The sequence below is a fragment of the Plutella xylostella genome, chromosome 8 (assembly GCF_932276165.1).
Source record: "Plutella xylostella chromosome 8, ilPluXylo3.1, whole genome shotgun sequence".
NCBI classification, from domain to species: domain Eukaryota; kingdom Metazoa; phylum Arthropoda; class Insecta; order Lepidoptera; family Plutellidae; genus Plutella; species Plutella xylostella.
In genome coordinates this window covers 4,089,865-4,114,531 of record NC_063988.1, presented here as the reverse complement: position 1 = coordinate 4,114,531, position 24,667 = coordinate 4,089,865, and the positions used below count along the sequence as shown (strand labels likewise).

The 24,667-nt window shown below is 38.0% G+C and overlaps 6 protein-coding genes across 8 annotated transcripts in view; 3 read left to right on the top strand and 3 right to left on the bottom strand.

Annotated features, from left to right (window-relative positions):
• The window catches only part of LOC105389436 (dual oxidase maturation factor 2), a 31,395-nt gene extending 30,223 nt beyond the window's left edge, over positions 1-1,172 (top strand). For both annotated transcript variants that reach the window (XM_011560540.3, XM_011560541.3), the window contains exon 10: positions 180-1,172. In XM_011560540.3, the coding sequence (XP_011558842.3) occupies positions 180-228 (49 nt within the window). In that variant the 3' untranslated portion in view covers positions 229-1,172. The remainder of the gene's footprint in view (positions 1-179) is intronic.
• On the bottom strand, positions 1,118-9,540 carry LOC105389435 (EF-hand domain-containing family member C2). 2 transcript variants are annotated; one of them, XM_048622765.1, is made up of 16 exons: positions 9,377-9,540; positions 8,998-9,153; positions 8,301-8,451; positions 7,923-8,035; positions 7,465-7,554; positions 7,296-7,372; positions 6,934-7,099; positions 5,148-5,310; positions 4,530-4,713; positions 3,884-4,034; positions 3,311-3,499; positions 2,885-3,030; positions 2,607-2,723; positions 2,142-2,321; positions 1,828-1,966; positions 1,118-1,457 (listed from the first exon to the last, which is right to left on the bottom strand). In XM_048622765.1, exons 1-16 carry the CDS (start codon positions 9,431-9,433, stop codon positions 1,350-1,352), a joined length of 2,187 nt encoding a protein of 728 aa, XP_048478722.1. In that variant the 5' UTR covers positions 9,434-9,540; the 3' UTR covers positions 1,118-1,349. The 2 variants fall into 2 exon arrangements, with proteins under 2 accessions (XP_048478722.1, XP_048478723.1); XM_048622766.1 differs by lacking the exons at positions 7,923-8,035; positions 9,377-9,540 and having other exon boundaries at positions 8,998-9,136.
• A 335-nt stretch (positions 9,541-9,875) lies between these two features.
• LOC105389433 (vacuolar fusion protein CCZ1 homolog) lies at positions 9,876-13,811 on the top strand. Its single transcript, XM_011560535.3, has 11 exons — positions 9,876-10,093; positions 10,212-10,309; positions 10,713-10,803; positions 10,928-10,990; positions 11,426-11,551; positions 11,665-11,837; positions 12,020-12,294; positions 12,662-12,846; positions 13,192-13,277; positions 13,367-13,494; positions 13,646-13,811. Exons 1-11 carry the CDS (start codon positions 10,022-10,024, stop codon positions 13,702-13,704), a joined length of 1,356 nt encoding a protein of 451 aa, XP_011558837.2. The 5' UTR covers positions 9,876-10,021; the 3' UTR covers positions 13,705-13,811.
• On the bottom strand, positions 13,801-15,570 carry LOC119690293 (protein RFT1 homolog). The gene has a single exon (XM_038114735.2). The coding sequence runs from the start codon at positions 15,568-15,570 to the stop codon at positions 13,891-13,893; it is 1,680 nt and encodes a 559-aa protein (XP_037970663.2). The 3' UTR covers positions 13,801-13,890.
• Positions 15,571-15,575: 5 nt separating this feature from the next.
• Positions 15,576-16,061, bottom strand: LOC105389434 (ragulator complex protein LAMTOR4 homolog). The gene is made up of 3 exons (XM_011560538.3): positions 16,040-16,061; positions 15,824-15,962; positions 15,576-15,747 (listed from the first exon to the last, which is right to left on the bottom strand). The coding sequence occupies exons 2-3, from the start codon at positions 15,955-15,957 to the stop codon at positions 15,585-15,587; spliced, it is 297 nt and encodes a 98-aa protein (XP_011558840.1). The 5' UTR covers positions 15,958-15,962; positions 16,040-16,061; the 3' UTR covers positions 15,576-15,584.
• Positions 16,062-16,249: 188 nt separating this feature from the next.
• LOC105389448 (lysosomal-associated transmembrane protein 4B) lies at positions 16,250-21,481 on the top strand. Its single transcript, XM_048622543.1, has 7 exons — positions 16,250-16,410; positions 16,786-16,901; positions 18,214-18,397; positions 19,701-19,839; positions 20,263-20,422; positions 20,765-21,073; positions 21,374-21,481. Exons 2-7 carry the CDS (start codon positions 16,794-16,796, stop codon positions 21,479-21,481), a joined length of 1,008 nt encoding a protein of 335 aa, XP_048478500.1. The 5' UTR covers positions 16,250-16,410; positions 16,786-16,793.
• Positions 21,482-24,667: the final 3,186 nt, after the last annotated feature.

The window sequence follows — 24,667 nt, the reverse complement described above, 5'->3', positions numbered from 1 at the left end:
TAGCATACGCCGTAGCCCGTAGCACCTCGTAGCTAATAAATTTAAAGGCGTCGTTATTCATGTTAGTATTCTCGAATAAATCAAATGAAATATTTTATTGCTAGTTAACATAAATAGGATCATTGATTGTTTTGTTCTACTCAATTCTCTCACTAACTGCATGCTTTTACATTTTACAGGTATCGTCCACAAATACCAGCAGCGGAAAGAGTCAAAGATATGTGGTGAACTGGGGATTCATTAAAAACTGTATTGAAAAACATGCTCAAGTGACATATCCAGCCTTACAAGTGTTGAGTGTTTTTTTGAGTAATCGATCTCCGCCAAGGACAATATATTTGTGTAAATATGTAAATTTGACTTAGGTAGGTAGTCAACTAATCTGTCCAGTGTCATAAAATGTGTAATATAGAAAATTATTGATGTTTACTTAACGATACGTATGTGTACCTCGTTTTAGATTCCTCTTATAAATGTACCGTTTGTGAAATACCTACGACACACAAGTGAATACTTTGTGCCATCATCTACTTTATGATAACAATCACGTGACCCAAAATATAGATTATCTTAGTCACAAATAGGGAATCAGTGGCACTGACTAATAGTTCCTATTATTTCCCTCTTTACATACGGCTTGAGCGATAATTCTTAGTTTCAGGGTCACAAAAGCTATAATTATTTCCAACTGTACTTTACGTTAACATAAAGAAGTCATTTAGTCTAATTTTAATTTATTTATTGTGTATCTTGTAGGTCTTATAATTGTATTATTTCGAGATAGATGTTTGTGTACGTAAATAATATGAAATGTGATAGAAAGGCTCATCTGATGCCAAATTAGTGTAAGAGAGTTCTATGAATGTATTGCAAAGCCGAAGCACATTGACATAACTAAACTGTTTCTATTTCTTAAGTTAACTTGATAATAGCGTGAACTGGCTTTGAAAATGACATGTATTAGTGTGACTCGTAAGCTTGAAACATCACAAACCACCCACGTTGCTATATTCAATGTTGTAAAGATGTGTTTCAACAGGGAATAGGCGTATTTAACTTTCAATAAAATTATAAAATGTATTTAACTTTAAGATGACAGTGAGATCGAACGAGTGGGTGTTTATCTGACAGTATTTATTGTGATCTAAGAAAATAAACAAATTCTAATCATATTTGTAAGTTTCCTAATCATTTTAATCCCTTGACCAGTCAATAAAACATGTAGGATCCCAAAATATATGACATGATTTATTCAAACACGCAACACTCGTGGTTTACACACTCATCAAAACTGTCAAAATCACACAAAAAATAAAAAATAGTAAGAAATAGCTTAATTGGTGACGAGCTCACGGTTGGTCCTTGACGAGATGGTCGAGGTTCAGCTGACAGAGGAAGGCGTTCCAATTCACGAACCCTTCCTTGATCAGGAGTTCCGTCTCGCCCCATATTTTACACTGAAAGTGACAGGCAGGGTTATTAATTTGGTATCCATAATTAAAGCTTTCGCCACAACAAGAGCAGTAGCAAGGCAGGCCAGAAGCAGTGTGGTTATATTTGTAAACAATGTAAGAGATGACACACCAAAACAACATAGGGTACCCAAACAATACAGGATGAGGTCCCATTGGTGCGTTGCGTCGCGTCGTCGCAACGGAACGGTCATAACAATATACTATGGCAGCAACGACGTTACGACGACGCAACGTACCAATGGGGCCTCACCCTGAGGTTCTTTGCGTTGCGCCTGCTACTGCACCCGCAAGTCCGACTTGAAAAAGCACATACTGTACGGGATCCTAAATACAACAACCGAATGTAGCTAACCTCAGTGTCCTTAACCGGCGGCGCGTGTCTCACCACCTTCAGGTAGTCCGCATCAGTCGCGAACACCGGCCGCGTCTTGAAGTCCAGGAACTGCATCAGCGAGTCGCAGCGGATGTTGCACTGCTCGTCTTTGTCTAGCCTGATTAATGGTAAACCAAAAAAAACATTATTTATTAATTTGTAATGTTTATGCGGATTCCTTGTGAGTTTATAAAATGTTTGCAAAAGAAATTATAGACTTCTGCCAGTATCCCATTAACCTACCATTAGTCTACCCTACCACATATAAATAAAACTTAAAATAAACCACTCACACAGACAGCATACAGTCCAGCAGATCGTCGTTGACCGGCAGTCTATGAGCCCGCAGCAGCTGCCGCATCCTGTGCGCAGTGAGCACGCCCGCGCTGGCCTCGTCCGCGTGCAGCAGCCCCTCGCGCAGACGCTCGCGAGCGTCCCAGAGACCGCGGGTTATGTCGGAGAAGACTAGCGATCTGGGAGGGGGTTATTATGAGGTTTATTGTTAGGTTAAAGGCGCAATTACACGGATACGGACAGATGTGTGGTGCCATGGCATTTTCTTCGATATCAGCCGTCGCCGTCCGACAGTTGTAAGCCACGACACAAGGAAGTACGAAAAATTATTTATGTAAGTAGGATCTGGGAGCGATATTCATACAAATAACAGATGAATGATTGAGTTAAGTAATAGATTTCCATCACATAATTCCAGTGGCCATTTCAGCTATTGTAGTGAGAGTAAAGTGTATTTTACTTACCTAATCATTTCATAACGGGGACTCCTTTCTTTGCCGGGATCGCCTCGGAAATGTCGAATGATAGTGATAAATTCATGCTCTGTCATCTTGTCACACATTATCTCTCTTAGAGCTTGCCTGAAATTTTGATAATACACACATAAAAAAACAACACGAATTTTTGTTATGGGACAAAACTAGTAAGTTGCTTTTTACATTACGCCACTCTTTTTCAGGTCGAAGAAAATATCAGTATAAAATGGTCAGTAGTCGTTTATATAGTAAATGGTGTCACTCACCTGAAGCATCGCACGCTCATAAGTTCCTTCTTATGTGGCTCGACTGCATCCATGTATTTGGCTACAAAGTTCTTGTAACCATTCTCTTGCGACGCCAAAGTCCTCCGAATTTTGTCCATTATGAGAGCTATGTTAGCCATCGGGTACTAGACAAATATGAAAGTAATTTATCAAAATAATTATGAATAGGTCCAAAGTACTCGAATGAGGTGCACTAAACGAGCCCCCAAGTAAGTCAACTGAGCCCTACATACGTCCGATGCAGTTTGGGCAGACAGAAATCTTCGATAACGTGACAAGTCCTAATCCAGCTCTAGTGTTTGTAGCCGACCCTCTAAGAAGTGGCACATAGCAAAAAGGGGCGTCCACAAATTACTTATTATAATTATTTTTACCACAAATACTTACATTAGTCTATGGTCATACCTTCTCACAGTGCAGCTCCAAGTACCTCAACGCGTACTCGTCAGCAGCAATCAACCGGAACCGGTGCTTGTTGATCACGAGCTCGTTGCCGACCCACATGTCCCGGTCGGTGTAGGACGGGGGCTCCTCGGGCACGTAGAACTCCACGTCCGGTAGGTACATCTTGTCGCGCTTGAAGAATTGACCGCCCTGGAATTTAAAATTGCAAGTCATCGTCAACTAATAAGTTGCTTCTCTTACTGGGCTTTGGGAGTTCTAGGGAGAATCATTGTAGACCTCAGATAGGGGATGGTAAAGAAGTGGGTGAGTTGAGTAACTAATAACTTAGCAAAAATGTAGTAAAGAAGTGGGTGAGTTGAGTAACTAATAACTAAGCATTATAGAAAGCGTTAGTAATGACGAGTTTCATATCAGTTGTTAGTTTTGAATTTAATTTTCTACGAGAACCAAACGAGAACATTCAATTGTTTTAGGATCCTATTTTGCACTATCGCATTTATGATTATAATCTAGTAGCATTTAGGGATGAGTTAAGTAGAAATAAAATAATATAAAATACATTAGTATACCAACATTGAATCCAGAATTCCTTTCTCCTAGTTCAAAGACAGCGATCGTGTCGTCGCACAGGAAGTACTTGACGATGAAGTAGCGGCGCGCGTCCACGGGGTTGTCGTTGATGAGGCGCCCCGCGAACCGCAGGATGTGGGAGTCAAAGCCCACCCTGTAGATAGTGTAATAACTGTAGTCGGTACATAAATGATATAATATGAAGCTGCAAGAGGTAAAGTATAAAATTATAGCTAAGGTTTCAGGCGTGTACCTACATAAATGTCAAAAATTGAGGCTTCAAAAGGAAAAGTACAAAATCATAGGTAAGGTTTCAGGCAAAAAGAAAAAAGAATAAATGATAGGTAAAGTAAACCTGCATAAAAAAAATTAATAACACAATGATTTCACTCACACAATTGAATATATCAATGGAATAACATCGATTTTTCGACATAATTGCTTATGAGAAAAATAAGTAAGTACCTAAGTAGGTAAGTAAGAAATGCCTGAAGAAAATTGCTCTTTTCGTCCCTAAGGATAAATGCTTTCTTACTAACATTATTACGCTACGCGTTTTGCCTGTGTCTCGGGGACTAAACAAACGGGTTTCACCCATTAGCTAGCCATCTACTTTTTTATTCATCCTTTAATTCAGGTCCACCATTACCGATCCTTATGCAGAAACTTGATGAAGTCCCTGTGCGGCGCCCGCGGCTCCACCGTGCGGCAGTTCTCGGCCGAGTCTTCATACGAGCCGTACCCGTTCCACGGCGGCAGTTTGCGGTCTGCTACGCGCGTGCTAATGCACTCTATAGTGTCGTCTTTAGGTGTTTGTAGCGGTTGGAAGGCATCTGGTGGAAGAATAAAATTATCCAAGATGAACTTATTAAACATATAGAGACAGAAATGCCTGTAATTAGCTATTAGGGACTTGATAACAACTGTGAAAGAAAGCAGTTCCCCACTCCCATAGTTGAAGGTAATGAAGTACACAAGACTATTATTGACTCCGCATACGCCTGAATAAAGCTCTCGGACAGCGACTCGGCCAACCAGCGGGGTCGGACCATGCTGTATTTTAATACTTTTGACTAGGACAGAGCTTACACAGTAAGCCCCAGTTTAACCATACTCTATTAGATCATAACAAGGGTTTAGTTGGTGACTTTTGACACATCTGTCAAGAATTTACTATGGAGATGGCGTATGATGACATTGCAACGTAACAGGGGCGTTAATGATCTAACAGACTATGGTGAAACTACATGACAAAATGTTACTTTACCAAACCCATAAGTGACTCTATAATACTCCTTGGTGTAGGGGTCGCAGTCTGTGAGCACGACCGGGCGCCCGAACACGTCCAGCACCGCGCCGATGCTCAGGTCCGACGGCTCGTAGGACGGCACCCGCGGCCCGCCGCTCATCTCTACACATGGAGGCAGCTTCTGCGAGATATAGGAAATACTTGAAAACAAAATTTTATAACTAACGGTCTCCGTTGCAATTTTATTATGATGTAAAATTATGAGAAGCATTTGGATAAAAATAATATATCTACACTATCAATCCAAATTATGTATTTCAACAAAGCAAAGTTCATTTTCTAGCCTGTACGTGTAGCGTGTAGATGGACTAGGGTTCGTCACCTCGGCGAAAGGATCGGCCAGTCAGCAGATAAATGTTGTCAGTAGCTAACTGTTTATATAAGGTTAACACGTTCACGGACAATCCGTCGAGGGCCGTAATTATGTATCCTTGTAATATGACTACGCGCCTGTGGCCGTCCAACTTCTATTGATTGAAACCGACGAACCGTCAACAGCCGTATCATTTCCGTATTCTTAACGGGAGATGCATGATTTAGTGTCGTATTGTGCTAATTCATTTGTTTCTAGGTGTCATAACAAAGAAATTGTCGGGGTTTCTTTTGCACACACATAAGTGAATTTTATAGTGACATACCGCCTGTCGCCGTAACCGTTACAAATAAAAATAACCTTCCAGAAGTTAGTGTCACGGCGCGCGCGTCGCGGAAATGTTGTGTAGAACGGGTGGTAGTCTGGTAATTTTTGTGGCAAATTACGAGGTGAATTAATAATAAATCGATAAATATCATACTGTTTTGCATATAGGATACCTACCTATTCGATTCAAATACTATAATTACTTAAATGGAACATAGAAAAGCGAAGATAAAACTGTAATGAGGAACTAGAAAATTTTAGCTTTTGTCGATGAACCCCTTTGTTTAATCTTACTATATCAGCTTTATTTATTGTAAATAGCATGCTAAAAGTGGAACTTTGTATCTCAAAAACGTCCAAACCTATTTGAAAATGATTCGGTCCTTGAAAAAAACTGGCGGCTGCCGCCTGTAGCCGTAGATGTCACTATACGCATTGTTGGATATGCATGAAGTGGCGGACCGCTTGTAGACGATACCGTCTATGGCCGTAACTGTCACATTACGTAAATAAAATATGTTGAGATACGGCAATACGTTTCAAGGCGGAACGATAAAATGTATGGGATTTTTAGGTGTCATATCAAAATATTTTCCAACCATCAATTGTCCGTGAACGTGTTAAGTACAGTTGATATAAGTAATCAGAGAGATAGAGAGCGTCAGCTTTGATGCGTCAAAAAGGATAATTAATTTAATTGTGGTTAGGGGCCGTCCATTAATCACGTGAGGCTCAAAGGGGGGGGGGGGGGGGGGGGGGGGTACTGAAAACCTCACGAAACATCACGAGGGGGGAGGGGGGGTTCTCGTTAGACATCACGTGTAGTGTATTAATTTTTTGTCAAAAATTAGGTATTTCTGAACCGATATTTTGGACGGCGCAAAAATTTTAACGATTTGTAGTATGACCTATATTTTTTCTAGTCAAAAATTGCCTTTACATAGACTTCCAAAAAAATACATGTTATCCAGGGGGGGAGGGGGGGTTGGTCCCAAACCTCACCAAATATCACCAGGGGGGTGGGGGGGTCAAAAAATTAGAAAAACGACCTCACGTGATTAATGGACGGCCCCTTAGTACATTATTTTAATATTTAAATCTTACACGTGGCAACCGCATCCGTTTCATGAACATTGGTCCATTTTCAGATCCAGAGTTGTGCGGAAATATCTCTTTGATCTCAATGGTATCGTCGCTCAAGAAGTAGTGTATTTCCAAGTGATGTATGAGGCCATACTCTGATTCTCGGTCATCCCAATAGCCGAAAAATCTGCGTTCAACATTAAGAGAGAAATAAGGTTACCGGCGATGTTAAAATAGGCATGATTCAATGGATGACTAAAAGCAAAAGTAGTGTGGAGCACCTAACTGGTTGAAAAAGGTGGATGATATGACATAAGTAGGTAAGTGCAGCAGTAGCCGTGTGGACTAATGTTACATGTTAGTAAATAAGTATTCAGAAATACCTCAAAACTTGTCGATCAAAGTCCAAAAACTGCTTGAAGGCATACTGCTTCGGTTCTTTCTTATTTTCTGGAGTCCTCTGTAGATGATATAAAATGATATAGGTACCTGCTTACAAAATTCTAATAGATTACCTAACTATCGTATCACATTAAGTTCCATTGTGCCTACCTCAATCGCATCCGGCCATGGAATTGGATCAGGAACGTTGATACCAAGTCTGTTCAAAAACACTCGAGTAAAGTTGTCGCAATTTACCACCTGCAAATCGAAAATTGGTTTAGACTGAAATAATGTATATGTGTTCTAGCCGGCAGTGGGTGGGTGAGGAAGACCGAGGATAGAAAGTAGTGGCGCTCCTTTAGAGAACTCTACATCTAGCAGTAGTTAGACAACTACGGGCTGATCATAATGATGATGAGTTCACGGATTTTAGATTATGGCAAAAAACCTACATTGTTGGTTGTTGGAGGAGATCTAAGTCCAGCGAATTTCCGGGCCGTTTGTATTTTGCGTGTTGTATTTATTCTCATGAGCATTTAGAGTTATTAATAGTTATTATACTAAAACTAGAATATATAAAGCAGGTAAGAAGTTAGGTAAGTACAATATTTAAATTGGTTACTCGCCTTGAAAACTTTTCCGAAAAAGTTAACCTCCAGACCGATGTTTAGGTCCAACACATCGTAGTAAAGGTCATAGCTGTGCGGGAGACGAATCCTTTGTCTTCTTATTAAAAGTCCTACAATCAGTCATTACACATTTAAATTAATTAATGTTCTCCTGGAATCTGACTAGACTTAGCCACTGATTAAGTACGAATTCTATGCTATACCTAGATAGACTCAAAGGGTTATCCGAAATCGTAAATTCACTTTTATTCCTTTTTTGAAACTAGCAATTACCGTCGTTGTCGTAAGTAGTACTTAGGTATACTAACTACACAGGAACAGTACTTTATGTTCTTTCCACTCTACATTGTTTCAAAGCGTCATTAGATGACTCACCTTGCCACGTTCCACTATTGTCAGTTCGTGGCTCCATGACCTTAATAGTGCCATCCTCAAGGTAGAAGTAGATGCTGACCTTCCGAATGTTGCGAGTGCCCAGGCGCATCTCGTGCAGTGACTCTTGGAAGAACGCTTGGAAGTGCAATATCTGTAATCATAAATTATAGATTTCCGAGACACTCGAGGTTGTCTATGTCTAGCTGTGGCATTGTCGTAAGTTCGTATGCATAAATACGTATACCTACGCATACATAGGTAGGTACTTACGATTACGGTAAGCTTCCTGAAGAAACGTTTAAATCTAGTTTTATTCTAGTTTTTATTCTGATTGATACGTTATTAAAAAAAATCCCTGTCCAATCTAGGATACCTATTAATTAGGCATCTAATTTTGGAAGCTGGTGACTAGTTAAGGTCTACGCAGACCGGGATCGCATGGCAAGGGATTTTGCCGGGACTCGTACTCGTTACCCGTAGCTAAAGGCCAGCTAGCCTGGCACGGGACGCCAGATGCGCACGTCAAGACGTGACAAAAGTCCTCCGTCGCGGTGTGGTCGCGCTCGCTCTCGTGAACGCGATGCAAAACTTTTATCACGTCTTGATGTGTGTGTCTTGCGCCCCGTGGTAGCGCATCAGATGGACCTATGAAAAGTTGTAGGTTTTTATGCCTAAGTAAATATCTGCAGATTCTTACACTTTTGTCGTATACAATCCAGGCGGGCAGTTCAGGCGCTTGCTTGCGACCGTACACGGAAGGCGCTCGGTCGTAGTCCTCGCCTTTATCTACCAGCATGTTCACTTTGTTGAGAGAGGTGAATATTGGCCGCAAACCAAAATGCTTTCGCCCAATCTACAAGTAAGTAAAACAGACATTTAAAGCTCGCCCCAACCCCGAACCGCACCCCGAACACTGCAGGGACCGAGGCTTTTCGTACATTTTCATGCCTCTACCATTCATTTTCATGCAGTTATATAAAGTCACGGTCGGTGGCCACCGGTCGCTATGGTCCGTTTCAAGCACTAACGGACCGTTTGCACTGGGCCTCATTGGGGTAACTAGGTAGATACTTTACCATTGGATTTGATCCATATCCGGGCAACATAGGTAGACGTGGATTTCTAATAGACATTTTTAGATCGATTATCAAAACTGCTTAACGAAGTACAAGTTTTTAAAATATATAAAATTATTAGAAATTAGAAATGTTTTGGCATAAAAATAACACTCATGTTTTTCGTCGCCTTGGCAACAATAATAAAAAAAACTTTTTGAGTTTCCCGCTACAACAAATCATAGATAATACAGGCAAAGAAGTTGCTTACTATTCAGCCGTGGTGGAAATGTGTAATTTGTTCAGTATAAAACTAGGTATAAAACATAAATCTTAATTTTAATGGCTGAAACCAAGATGAACCATACATGATGCTCCAAGATCTACTTATTTGAATATCGTGGCTATCCATTATTATTATTCTCAGTAATGGAGTAACTGTTCTATTCTGCAGTCTGCAAATGACAGTTGATCTGTGAGAAGTGTCACATTTTGAAGTTCTACAACACTCAGTCACTCAAAACCAATCTCAAAACACAAAAAATATTATTTTATTTTGTTTACCTAACTATAACTAAACACCATTAGTCCTAAAATAAAATAATAACGAAGTGAATTAAATTTTTATTTAACCACCATTATTGTCTGGGTAAAAATCATCTTAACATGATTGATGCAAAATCAAAAATCGTATCCTTCTTTATTTTCAACTCCAATTTTGGACCAAAAGAAGGGGAGGTAAGCATAATTACAAAACATACTTAATCCAAACAATATCCAACCTTACATTGAAGTGTACTATTAACATACTTTACCATATAAACTACTCAAATTATAACTGATGTTGGTATTTCAGGAACACAAGAAGATACTGTTCTACCACCCTAATGAAGTAACCTTAGATGCTAGAAAAATACAAGTAGGGCTTTGCGAAGCTGTGATCAAGTTCATGTCGTAAGAATCAATTAGATACTTAAATGAAATAGGTCTAAATATCTCTATGAAGCAAAACTGTCCCTGTGGTAGAAAACATGGATTGGACTGAAAAAAAAATACAATCCTCCTTGGAAAAAGATCAGTTTCTGCAGTGAAGATTATTTGATAATGAAGATGATTTTATCTTTTTGTAATATGCAGATTACTACAGTTTGTATAAGTCATATATTTCAAATCCCTCTACATAGCTTTGTTGTTAAATTATATGCTCATCAATGGGGATAGCACTAGCACAAACTATTGAAATAAATGGGGAAGATGTTTCAACACCTGAATACCTCCAACATACATGCTATGAATGCCAAAATGAATATTCATTATTTTGATGGTGGTGAAGTTACTAATAATGTATATTTTCCAGAACATTCTCATCTGAGCCTTGTGAAGCTCTACAGACACAAACAAAGAGATACATTTTCTATCAACCAGAAAAAGATTATTGGATGGTATTGGTATGTACATTTTAAATTACACTTTAATACTGAAAACTGTATTTTTTGTAGTAAACTAATGGGAGGGGTGCTCCAACGTCATTAAGTTTATGTTCTTTTTGAAACTGCATTTTTATTTTTTCAGATTGTTCAGATACCATACACTACCAAATCTCTGTCTTCTGTGGGAGACACTAAAAATGATACAGTAAGTATTCTCCCAAATGCTATTCTCCTGTTACTGTAGTTCCCTCAGCCACCAGCCAGCTCTTTTATCTCTTGTTACAACACAACCTATGCCTTGACTAAGTGATAGTCAACCCAAGTTATTTTGGACTTCCTCTTACTCAAATCATGGACCCATATAACTTATGTATGTAGTAAAGTAAAGCAAGTTGAAATACCAGTAACACTCGATGCTACACATAAACCTAGTGGTTTTCCATAGTGGCTAGATAGATTAAGTAAAAACATGTACTTAATTGGGATAAATAAATTATTTAAAAAAACATTTATTTGCTTAAAAGTAGTAATATTGACAAGATACCGCTTATGCGTAAAATCATTTAATCTACTTAACAGCTATGAAGGTTAAGAAAAACAAACTGCAAACCTCTAACTACACCTTTCTTTTTCTTTCTAGGTGGAGCCCACCGTGATGTATGATGTACTCATTTCAGCATACAACATGTTCAAGCTCTTCTTAGGACAGTTTTCAGACATTCCCATAGAAGACTTATATGATAAATGTGAACATTTCTTTACACCAGTAAGTTTGAAAATTAAAGCTTATAGTAATCCCTCATGGGTCATAACTTCAATACTATCTAAGTGCTGTATTACAATACAATTAGATAAAGCCATTTTTTATTTTTGTTGCAGTACATAACTTCAAAGAGTATCTTACACGATATTTCAGACATAATAAAAGGGATCAACTATCTGCCGCTGGACAAGAATTCTTTCTTCAAAGTATTATGCTTTATAGACTTAATTGAGGTCACTTACCCTGACTTCAAATGTGCCTCATTTGTCTATAATGACCAACTAATTTGGTAAGTATTATGCTTTTTTTCAAGTGAGCAGAGGTGACTTCAAGTCATTTATTATACACATATAAATACATATGTACAATTATTACGTTTCACGTAAAGAGTACAAATTATTTAAAACAGTTAAGTTACTATTACTCCACTTGCTACTTGATCAACGTTTAAACAAAATAAAACACTTACAGGAATGGCCTAGCATCAAAAGACATGCTAACACTGTACCAGTACCTGGTCCAAACATTGCTACCGGAACAAGTGGAGAAGGAGATCCAGGGGGGCGCGGTGGCCGCGGCGCAGAGGCACGGCCGCTTCATCAGCCCGCCGGAGGGAATCCGGACCAAGGAAGACCTGCTGAAGCTCAACAAAGTGTACCTGAGGAGAGAGGGGGACAGCGAGACCAAGCAGTATTACCTGGTCATCTATAGGACCTTGAGCGCTACCGTCTGTTTTACTGTTGATGGTAATTTGTTATTTTAAGTTTGCTTTCTTACTGCTAGGCTAGCTTTATAGATTGTTTTTTAAGATCCAAATAGTCTCCTACCTACTGACACTCTGTATGTTGGTTTCAAGTAAACAAAGTATTTATAAGAGTGTATTTTTGTTAGCAAGCTGACTATAGTTATCAGTTCATATCAAGTTCTGTAAATCTAAGTTTAACTTTACCAACAGAATCATAAAAATAAAAACGTTATAGATTGTAAGTATTTAAATATAACAGACAGTATTGACACTTTGCAGTGCCCAATATGGGTAATCAAGTAGCACATCCCTATTGTTAAGATCTAATGTTCACGATTGAAATACATATTTTGATCATATAATTCCAGTGAACACAACCCTAGAGCTGGACTCCTTCCGAGCCCTAGACGCCACCATCGGGCCGCAGCTGTCCGCCATCGCGTCCGCCGTCAGCGAGCAGGTGGCGCTGACGGCGCTGCAGAACGCACAGCTCGCGGGGGCTGAGGCCAAGTTCCTCTACTACAACAGGCTCAACCTGGCGTTTAAGACCTCGGTGAGTACCTAACTACATATTTATTAAACATTGCAGTATTAGGTACTTATACATTACAAAACCAATATTTTTGGTTTGACTGTGGGTAAAAGATGACAGTTTCATAAAGTTAGCCTGGTATTTCTGGAAATTATATATGAAGGCCATGTGATGAAAGTAGAGCCGTTCACACGATGTGCCCAAGACGTTTGTGTAAAGTGATTTCGCTGAACTGTGTTAAATGTGTCAAAATAAATTTGAGAGGAACTATCAGCTTCTAATAAAAAATACACAGGCAAATCTTAAATTTTGCAAAGCTCATATTTCTTTCTATGAATTAATTGTTGTATTTCACTGTTGTTTCAGTCACCAACAAATAAATTGATTCCATCAACTGCAGTAAAGCCGGAAGTACTGAGTATTATCGCTGGCATTCATGCAGATAAGAAAAGGTACTGAACAGAGCTTAATTATTTTTTAAATATTACATGTTCCAAGTCCTCGCATTTAAATTAATCTTGAACTTTTTCTGATGTTACAGTTTGGGCAGTTATGGAGAAATAATAATCAAGACTCCTGATGAATACTGGATAACTGGGAAAACTTCCAACGAACGAGAGTTTTACGTGATCATCCAACAGAAAAGCGCCAACTTAAAAGAAATTGCAGGTATATTACTGCCATCATTTATTACCACGACAATATTAATCCATAGATGGCGATCAAAGACCCGAAGGCGGCCAACAGAGTTGTAACCTGTGTTTTTATGTTACTGAGAACTTTGATCCTTGTTTTACATTACTTTATTTCTTTGTTGCAGATGACGTGAAAAGGATATGCGAGGCTCAAATGAAGGGCATATTCTTTTATCCAACCTAATATGTGATAAGATTAAATATTTTAACTGTTGTTCATATTATTGTTATTTATGCAAATCATGCAATCTGTCATAGATCTATTAAAATAAAAGATATATTTAAAATTTATTAAAAAAACTTTATTTTAACAGTATTATAGGTTTCCAATCTTATTTACAAATTACATTAGCTTGACAATAACTGAATGTTAGTCTTTTGATACCTTGGTCTCATCTTTGCTTGCAAATTTGTTGTACATTTTAATAACAAGTTCTTTGTTTTCATAGACCCAGGACAAAATTACTAAAAAGAACAATACAGCCCCAATGGCGATGTGCAAAATTATAGAAGTACTCAGTAATTTGTTCTCCGATACTTTGCACAATATCCCAGCTGTGAACAATGTCAATAGGAATATCTTTCCAACATGCAACCCATCTAATGGCTTGTAACCCGTATCTCTACACTTAGCATCAATAAAGTGTATGCTGTGTAGTATTCTAGCAAACATATTTATACAGTTAGAAACTATAAATCCTACTGGTCCAAAAACATATGTTAGGCCATATGACAATAACAGAAAGCTTATAGAGAACAATACCATGAGGTAATTATAACTATTCAACTGTGTGCTAGTCATTGTGGCAAAAGCATAGCATTCAGTGATCCCATTGATGGCCAGCAGGACTATGGCGAGGCAGTGACTCCGGAGCAGCTGCACCGGCAGCCCGCTTGCTACAAATGTCTCACCCCCATACAAGAGCAGCAGAGTCTTGGCATAGCTCTGACCAAACACTAAGACAACTAAACCAATAGAGGTGACAGTTTTACAGATTTGTGACAAGACGTGGCAAGACTCCTGAATCTTGTTCTGATCCTGCTTGTGCAGCGGCAGGTCCCGGCTCACCATCTGAGTGAAGTAGAAGTAGCTGCTGTCCTCAATGGGCCTGAAGATGAACCGCGCCGCCAGACTGCCTAGGTTGTTCACCACGTCATAGGTAGCTTGCTCACTGAAGCTCATCACCGGACTGACGGACATCACATACTTCTCCCCCTCGGTCAGCAGCTGCTTCACAACTCCTTGTTTAGCAAAACTAACAGTCAGGGAACTCAACTTCTTGCTGAATGTTGAGTTTACACTCCCAAGCCATTTTGGCAGAAAGTCCTTCAAAGATGTGAAGTGGAAATCATCCATATTCTCATACAATTTCTTCAAAATACTCTCAGGGACCACCTTGCTTTTAAGTGCACCTTTAGCATAAAGAGGCTTATTTTTTAAATACCAATGAAAGAAAATGTAATAACTTACTACTATGGTTCCAATACTACCAACTTGTGCTACTGAAAATGCAATAAGAGCCAAAGATCTGTTATAGACTATGATACTGAGGAACAGGGTGGTTCTGACAAATATGTGCAAAGTGTCAAGAGCAACTTTAAGCTTCACAAAGCAGAAGAGTTGTGCCACAAGGACCATGTTGGCGGCACACAGCTCCAGGACACATGAGAATGCCACACTCCAGCAGCCAAAAGCATACTGGAATGCATACTCTGGGCTTCCAAGAGGCAACAGATTCAACCAGACATACACAAAAACTAAAGAAAGCACACAACTGAGAGGGACAGACAGCCAAATTTGGTTAATGATATGATTCCAGCTAAATTCATCTTTCTGGCCTAAGCAGGCTCTGTTGAATGGTTCTCGACTTAAAAACAAGATAGTACTTTCTAGGAGCAGAAGTCTAACATTCATTATGCCCAGGACTTCATGACCTATATTCCTTATAACCCAAGCATTTATAATGAAGGTTATACACCTAAAAACTATTTGGAAAATTATGTTAAAAGATGCATTTTCAAGGCTACTCATTAGTAAATTTCGCCCCATTTTTAAATTTATCTTCAGACATTCACAGTATTTCCTTCCACAATTTCCGATTTAGGTAGATTTCTCTTCACAACGTAAATTTTCTTGTTAGATAAGCAGATCGTAAACCAGTGGTCGTCGTATGTTATTGAAATTTTCTTGAACTGTTCATTAGTGGTAAAAGCTACGGGATCGACTCTGAAAATAGAAATACATAATTAGCTTATGTAAAGCATTGTTTTAATGATGCTAAAACGTACAAAGGATTAGTCACCTGTTAGATAGAGTGATGAGATCGGTTATTATTGTGGCCACACGTTCGTCGTTCTCTAGCTCACCGCCAGACTCAAGGACTGCTCCGTCCTCTGTCAATACCAAGAATCCAACTTGGTCCGGAATCTTTTCCATTATCACTGCAATTTTTTCACACTTATTAGAAACAAATTGGCAAAAGAGGAATATTGTAAAAAAATATTTTTATTTTCCTCACCTCCCACTCATTCATATTATTCATAATTATCTGTCACATTTGACAATAGAAATGTCAAATTTCGCAATTTTTTATGGCAGTCATACCAACATCAAGACTAGAAAAGATTGGAACACACTGGGTGAAATCGCATGAATCGTGATTCGATTACTCATTCGAGTCTAATAGTTGCCGATTAATACCGGTTTACATCACTAATAGCATAGACAATAGATACTCTTTGATCATTAATTTTGACGTCGAAAAGTGTCGTAGATTTCACAATCACAAATTTCACAAAAATAAATAAAAATATAAACCTATTCGCAAAAAAAACAAATCAATAAAGTTTTTAAAGTGCGCATAAAAATTAACCATCATTGCGTCCTTAGGTTTGTTATTTCTATTAATCGTAAAGTAATTATTTTTCCATGAGCCTCCAGCTGACTCACTGTTGATATTTTGTGAAGGTTTTTGCAATCCACTCAAGAAATCGTGAGAACTTAACACATTTTACCTGTTTTACACTTACTACAATAATTTATGGATGTCTTTGACTACTTTAAGTGCATACAATTGGAAATTACCTACACTCCTGATCAATTGTGAAATGTGTAATTTTTTGCTAATCCATGCAATTTGTTTTACAAGGCTGTAACTTAGTGTGGCAAATTTACCATCATCGTTGCTTATTTTGCGCGGTTGCAAGTTGATTTTTAAAAACTGTTAGAATCACTGAATAATTATAATTTTTCTTCCGCCAACAGACGGCAATATGTTAAGGTTCCGCCCCAAGTTGGGTAGTGAACGGAGCAGCGAGTGGAGATGCTGCTTCTGCCTGCACGTGCGCACCGGCACCATCCTGCTGGGCTCATGGCATCTGGTAAGATTACATGTAACTGGATATTATGAATTAGTAACTAAAACAACACATAGGACATTGTATAATTCCTAAAAACTTGAACTAAATAATAAAGGGTGCCTGACAGTGGGAGGGCTACCTTACCAAGCCAAAGTCTCTCAACACAACTGCTCATAGTACATGTACCTACTGATTGGATGTTTGCGAAATCATTAAAAAAAAAGTCCTTATAGTACCTTGTAAATGCTAATAATTCTTGAGGACAGAGTTTTATAGAGCTCCTTGAGAGAAGCCTTTATCTAGATGTGGATTGAAGATGATCAAACTTGACTTGAAATGCAAATGTATTTCTTATTACAGTTAGACTGTTCCATTATATGTGAGTTTGACCTTGGTATGAGTCTTGATCAAATGATAGTGTGAAATATCAATAATTCATGTTAATTCTAAGGCCAAATATTTTTGAACACAAAGTCTAGGACAAACTTAACCAAATAATGCACAGTTAATTTATAAAATACCTAATGTTCCAATAAGATCTAACTTATAATATTTTTTATTTATAATTCCTAACTATTAATCATAGTTCAGCCCACAATGTGCAGTTTTAATAGTTTTGCAATTAATATAGGTACAAATATGTTTCTCTCAAACTATTTTCCTGGAAGAACTGATAACATTGGGCCTATTCTGACACTGCTATTGTGTAAATTGTAACTACAATATGTCACAGTGATTGTTAGTAATTATTATAATTATCAATGGTTTGAAACTATATACACAAGTGTTTTAATTGTTAAACTTGTGTGAACAAACTGTAAAATGAGACACTTACTTACAGTACAAAGTATTTAATATTTTAGCTTCATAATAGTACCTTACTATTTAAAACACATAACAATACAAATTGTATGATAAATACTCAGAATTCACCATTTATCTTCAACTGATAATGTTGAATATTATAAATTTTGCCAGGACAAGACAGAAAGTTCCATACAAATATTGTAATAAATGTTGAATATTATGATGATGATTATGATATTTACAAACTAATATCAGAAAAAATGCTACATATACTATTTACCTATATACCAACTTATGCTGAGCTAAGGGCATTTTTCATTGCCACGGTACTTGCCACTCTCTTATTTCATATTAAATTCTTATATGCAAGCTAAGTATAATATAAATTAAGATAAATACTCTGAAAAATTTATTAAAATGTCTACCTATAACCATCGCGATTCATCACAAACCTCCCTTCAGGGAATGGTTTTAGGCCTAGACCTATAATACAATTTAAAAACTATAACCTCCACCCGGCCCACAGATGCTGCACCTAGTAGCCCTCGGGTTCCTGGCAGCCGTGGTGCGCGACCCGAGGCTGCTGGAGGAGCTGCAGCGCGACGGGGACGTGGGCGCCGCCATGCCCACGCCGCTGAGCAACGTGGAGCCGCCGCCCAGCGCCTACACGCAGTCTAATGTGCCGCCGAGAGACCACTCGCTTATTTACCGTGAGTACTGGATTTGGTTAATAAACTAGACATACAACCCAAACACAAGATATCCTGAGGTTTCTTGAGTTCAATAAAGAAATTTATTATTAAATTACAAAAGAGGAAGTCTCTTCTACTTCAAAGAGAAGCAATGTTGCTTTGTGTCGAAAGTGAGTGTTATAATTTCGATGCCTGGATCTGTGTGTGTATGTGGCCATGTAAGTCCTATATGGATATTGCGGTATTTAGATTAACAAGTAATTCAATCGGGAGAGTTTTATTAGCTATGTTCTATCATAATTGGTGCAGCATTCAAATTTTACACACTTTACAATTTATTTGTCGTAATTTTTGCCTATTTGAACTTCAGGATGTTATGTATGGTATCTGACTCGACCTATAGTAGTTGAGTGATTCACGCATAGCTTATCAATTATTTCCTTTGGGCTCATTGTTTTATAAGAACAATAGTTGTAAATTCCAAAGTTATTATCTAACTACTTAGTTAAATCTAAAAAATGAGAATGCTTTTAGAAATGCTGCACATAATAATTTACTGGTAAATTAAACTTATAATAAGTACCTATAACAGTACTAACCCACGCTACCTAGTATTCAACGGTGTTTACAGTAATAATTCATTCACTCATCATCATCATTATTATTTTATGAAGTTAATTTATTTCATATACATATCTGTAACCTAGCTTCGCCATAAAGACTTCTGTAGGAATTCCGGTATGAAATTAATGCTGTGAGTCACAAATAATGTAACTTTCTATCAAATGACTCACTCAGTACAAGCACACGTCACAGATAAACTAATATCATACGATTATTATATACATCCATACAAAATAATGCTAATAGCAATCCAAATCCGAATTCAACTAATCCCAAACACACAAGTACTCGCATACTGTAGAATTTTCACTAAGCACCAGTCACAACATCTCAATATGTAGCAACCCCTAGAGCCCCCAGTAGCGTAGCATAGCCAATAGCCTCAGAGAGCGTAGCAGCCACCCCTCATGCGACTGACGCCACCATCCCCGTGTATAGATGACGTGGACATGGATGCCCTGCTTACAGTGTGCACGCTGATGGTTTCTATTAAATGGCTCAGTACAAGCACATATCACAGATAATAATTATTATATACCTACATCCATACAAAATAATGCTAATAGCAACCCAAAGCCGAATCCATCACAAGTACTTACATACCTACATAGAACCCCCAGTAGCGTAGCATAGACCATAGACTCAAGAGCGTAGCAGCCACCCCTCATGCGACTGACGCCACCATCCCCGTGTATAGATGACGTGGACATGGGTGCCCTGCTTACAGTGTGCACGCTGGCCATCACCCTGATGCTGATCTACGGCGCGGCGCGCGGCAAGCCGGCCCATCTGCTGCCCTTCTTCTGTCTGCAGATCTTCGACTTCGCCATCACAGTGTGAGTGTTTTTATTAGAATTATTTTTAAATTCTAATCTTACGGTGAAGGAAAACATCGTGCATTGTACTCTTTCAAAAACGTCGCTACGGCTCGCGATTCGTCTCAAAATGATGCAAGGGGAAAACATTGTCCTTTTTCCTCTTGCCACAAATTACGTTTCATGATATGCGTTCCATTTCCATTTGATGACCAAGTGGAATAATCGGATGCAATTTAAATGCTGCCCTAGAAAGTTACATGACTTTTTGATTTCGCTTTCATGCCTATATCTTACATGCTACTCTGCTTCTAAATTTCGTAGTTACAAAGTCCTCCTCCCCACTATGAAAATACCTACAATGTTCACATCTCTGAATAAGCTCAGTAAAACTTTCTCACACTCGTCACTGCCAACCCGCTCTAACCCCCGTCCCCCTTACAGTCTCACCGCCACCGGCTACCTGTGCTACCTGCGCTCCATCCACCACCTGGTGGAGGAGACCACGAAGCGCGTGCCGTGGCGCGCCGAGCTGCTGCGCCTGCCCGCGCCCGCGCTCGCCATGGTCGTGCTGTCCGCGTTCATGGCCGCCGTGCTGCTGAAGGTATGTGGGCATCAGCCATTCGTTCGATATTATCTGACCAGCCCTCGCAATGTCGTCTTGTCTGTCTGGTTATCCATGGCTGCTTTATGTTCTTTGCTTATATTTTACCGTTGGTACAGTTTCCATCTGTCAGCTGCATCTATCTTCTTCAAATGATTCCGATAGAGTCGCTGCATTGTATTTAAGAAAACGTTAATTCATATATTCAAACATCATTACACTCAGACTCAGCATACTGTCATCACTCATGGCATAATCACTCCATTCTTACGTTATATTATTCATCCATTACCTTATTTAACTTCTTTTCCACATTCATATTCACACACTTCTCAACTCCAGGGCTACTGCATCAGCATCGTGTGGCGCTGCTACAAGTACCTGACCATGCGCGTGCACATGCGCGAGTCACTCACGCCCTTCGTGATCTCGAGCGAGGGCGTGGTGTCGCGCGCGCCGCCCGCGCCCTCGCCCGCGCCCGACTACTCCACGCTGCTGCCCGACTACGACGAGGCGGTGAAGCAGACCCCCCCGCCGTCTTACCACGCCGCGACGATGATGGCTGCTGCTGACCCGAGTGTTACTACTACTGTTGCTGTGAGTTGGCCATGCAATTATTATATTTTAGGGTCATCATCATCACGATTAATCGTCCACTGATGGTGATAGGCGTTCCCCAATAAGTGCTTCAACGCTGTTCTGCCATGCGCCGCATCGTGTGTGAGTGGGGTCAATTCCGCTACCTAGTATCATGTGTTGGAGAAGACACAGAGGAAATTAATGTATAATTTACATTAGTCATTACGAGAAACCACAAATTTGAAATCATCGTAAAAGATACAGTAAAAAAGGGTGTATTGCATCTGTGACCTCTAACTATTTCTTCGGGAAGTCCATTAGACGTCTCCCTACTATAGTATGACTAATAATATGCTATACTTGTCTACGCAGATGGAGACAACAGCATCGGCCCCCGCCTCCGCGCCCGCCCCCGCCCCCGCGCACACCGTGGTCATGCTGCCGCCAGAGGGCGCCGCGCCCGCGCAGTCTCGCGTCTGAATCTCAACACTACACTATACCGCGTTTCACTAAAAAAATACCTTATTACAAGACACTACCACTTCTTTTAAAAACATAGTAAAAGGTGTCAGGGTACTTTTTACGTGGATCAAGCAGTATGTAACAACTTATACCTACTAACTAACATCTGTGTGCAGCCGTAAACGTGTAAAGTTATTAGATACATTATGACATAAATGCAGGGAGATAAAACATAAATCCCAACAATCGCAGAACTAATTATAGCTTCGTATAAAAAAAAAACGATATTGATTTATATGGATTTTTTGCTCACACTTTTACATTATTAGCCATGATAACAAAGATCACAAAATTACTGTCCGGTTTCTTTTTGGTTCCTATTTTTTTTCATACTTTGTATTCACTGCAATAAAATGTATTAAATAATGTATCTATTAACTAATAATTAGCAGAATTTCAATAAAATTATATACGTGTTAGGTGTGATTTTATCCAAACGTCCTTCTAGTATTGGTGTTTCAATTCAATGTAATAAAAACTATTTTAGATAAGCAAATGGTTTTTAAAATTGCTCTGTACACAGCTTTGTTGTTATAATAGAAGCTCTTCATAACTATAATTATTTGTAACAAATAAATTTAATGTATATCGTATTTGTTGCAGTACACAATCATCATACGTTTTGATAAATGTGTATGACTCTTCGGCTTCCTTGTTCATTATGAAATTCCAAATTATTTTGTGATCATAGTTTTGTTGGCTAGAGCTTTTACAAAAAATATAGAACTTGTTTGAAATTTTTGTCTCACCAGTATCATAGTTTGTGTATTGTCAAAATTTTATATTTATTTTTAGGATTAGCTGTATACCTACTACAAAATTATGAATTTTTTTGTTGGTATCGAATTACTTATATTATGTTTTTAGTTTTAAAGTGTGTTGTATTAGAATATTCGGGTTAACAATTATTATTATTTAGGGTTAATATATCTATTAATAAATATTTAACTACGTTCTTAAACTTTTTAGTGCCATTCCCCAATAATTTTCTACAATTGGCTATAATTGGATATTCATATTTTACAGTAACAATTATTCTTTGCATTTAGCTGTTTACATTCCTTCGTAGTTTACGTCATATTGTGTTTTCCTTACGTTCGTTGCAAAAGGTCATGTGAAATAGGTACAGGGTGTATTTTTATATGTGATCGAGCCAAAGACATTCACTGAACTTCTGATAAAACTTTTTTTGTGCTATGTTTAAAATGTACATACGTAAAGCCACGTGAACGTTAAACTTATGTTTTTTTGTAAATGTGTAATCACTGTGCATGGCGGTGTAATCCAATACTGTCTTGACTCGAACACTTTAAAATTCCACCCTTTATCAAAGTTATGTTTGGTATATATAATTTCATAAAATCGTTCTTTTTAGTTATTGTTTTATTACAACTTTAATCAAAGGAATATTTTTGTTGAAGTAAACATTATGAATTCTAAAAATATATTATTGTTTTATTTTTGGTCACTCATAGTACCTTTATTATGATGATTGATGAGTATCCAATAAATGATACGTGTAAATATAATACAGATGGATTTGTTTCAGTGATGGAGCGGAGGAAATTCATAAATTAATAACCAACGTAGGTACATACTGAATATGGTACTGAAAACTACAAAGAAATTTCATGTTTGTTGTTTCTTTGGTTTGAGACGTTTTTAAGGATGTCGGGGTGTTTACTGGTTGATCACTGATAAATTTCCAACCCTATACTTTTTGGCGAGAATTGATATAGACATATTTATAAACATGTAAGTAGTTTCACTATGGCCTAAACCTGTAAAAAACCTCTACCTATGTTTAAGTAGTAGTACCTGCCCAATTACCCATATGTTTTGCTATACTTAAATGTTTATAAACATACTTAGTAAAGCGTATCCTACAATTTTAAAAAGTTATTTTTCGTCATTTGCACTACTTCTAGATCGGTCTTTTAATTGTATTTAAGTAACCACAAAATGGCTAACGCTGATATAGGATACCTATAGATAGGTACCTAACCTTAATGAATTAATAAACTTTACTTTGAAACACCCTTTAGTTTCAGTAATAACATCCTTAACCTTGACCTTCCACCACATTGTTTTCTTTTTGTTAGTAGGTAAGTACCCAAGTAACATTTTTGGTTTTAGAAAGGTTTTGAAAAGGTTCTAGAACCTTTGTATGGAAATCAACTCGTAAGTCTTAGAAGGCTCAATAACGTTATATTAACCTTATATTAACCTCCTGAGTGCAAAAAGGGCCCACGTTTTAGAACCTTTCTGAGAGCTACAGCAAAACCTATAGCTCAAACCCAGAACCTTTTGATCTAATTGCACAGAACCTAAATATTACCTTCACAACCTTATTACAACGTTAACATAACCTTGGAAGACAGCTTTTAAGTTCTAAATTAGTCTTGGATGTAACTCTACTATAACTTGAAACATATTTGATGGATATTTGTAATGCGTTTCCAGGACTCTCGGGTTTTAAAATGTTTCTGTGTAAGATTTTATAATAATTATAATAAATGGCGCCATTACCTGACACTTTCCAAGATTCAAAATGGCTAACTAATAAGTGTTGTATTAATAAAAAATACAGTAAGTAGTTAGGCTGAAGTCAGGAAATATGAAAAACTTGTGCGACTAGCACTTTATCGTGATACTTTAGGATAATAGTTGTGTATACGTAACGGGCCTTTTGTAAATAATAAATTTGAAGATATTTTAATTAAAAAAATAGATTAAATTTTATGTTTGGTTTAAAGTTATATTAGAAATAAAAGAACTGTCTATATAAAAAAACATATATTTGGAATTATATAGCACACGCTACTGAATTTTCGCCTAATTAATTAAAATGTATCTTTTTGCTAAGTTTTTATTTTAAATTTCAGTGAAAAAATATGGCGGCCGTTAGGAAATTACTTAAAAGCATTAAACATATTTTGAGGATGCCTCTAAAGCTTTAAAATATTCTTGAAAGACTTAAATCATGCCTTTAGCTCATAGCCAGTGCTTAATGCTTTTGGTTTTCACCAAGTAGTCCTAATTTGTTTGCCTAGACAACTCTCATCAGCCTAAAGGTTTAAGATAGGTTTTAAAAATTACTTACAAGTGATTTCAACATTCCATAACTGTATGGTTGTATCGAGG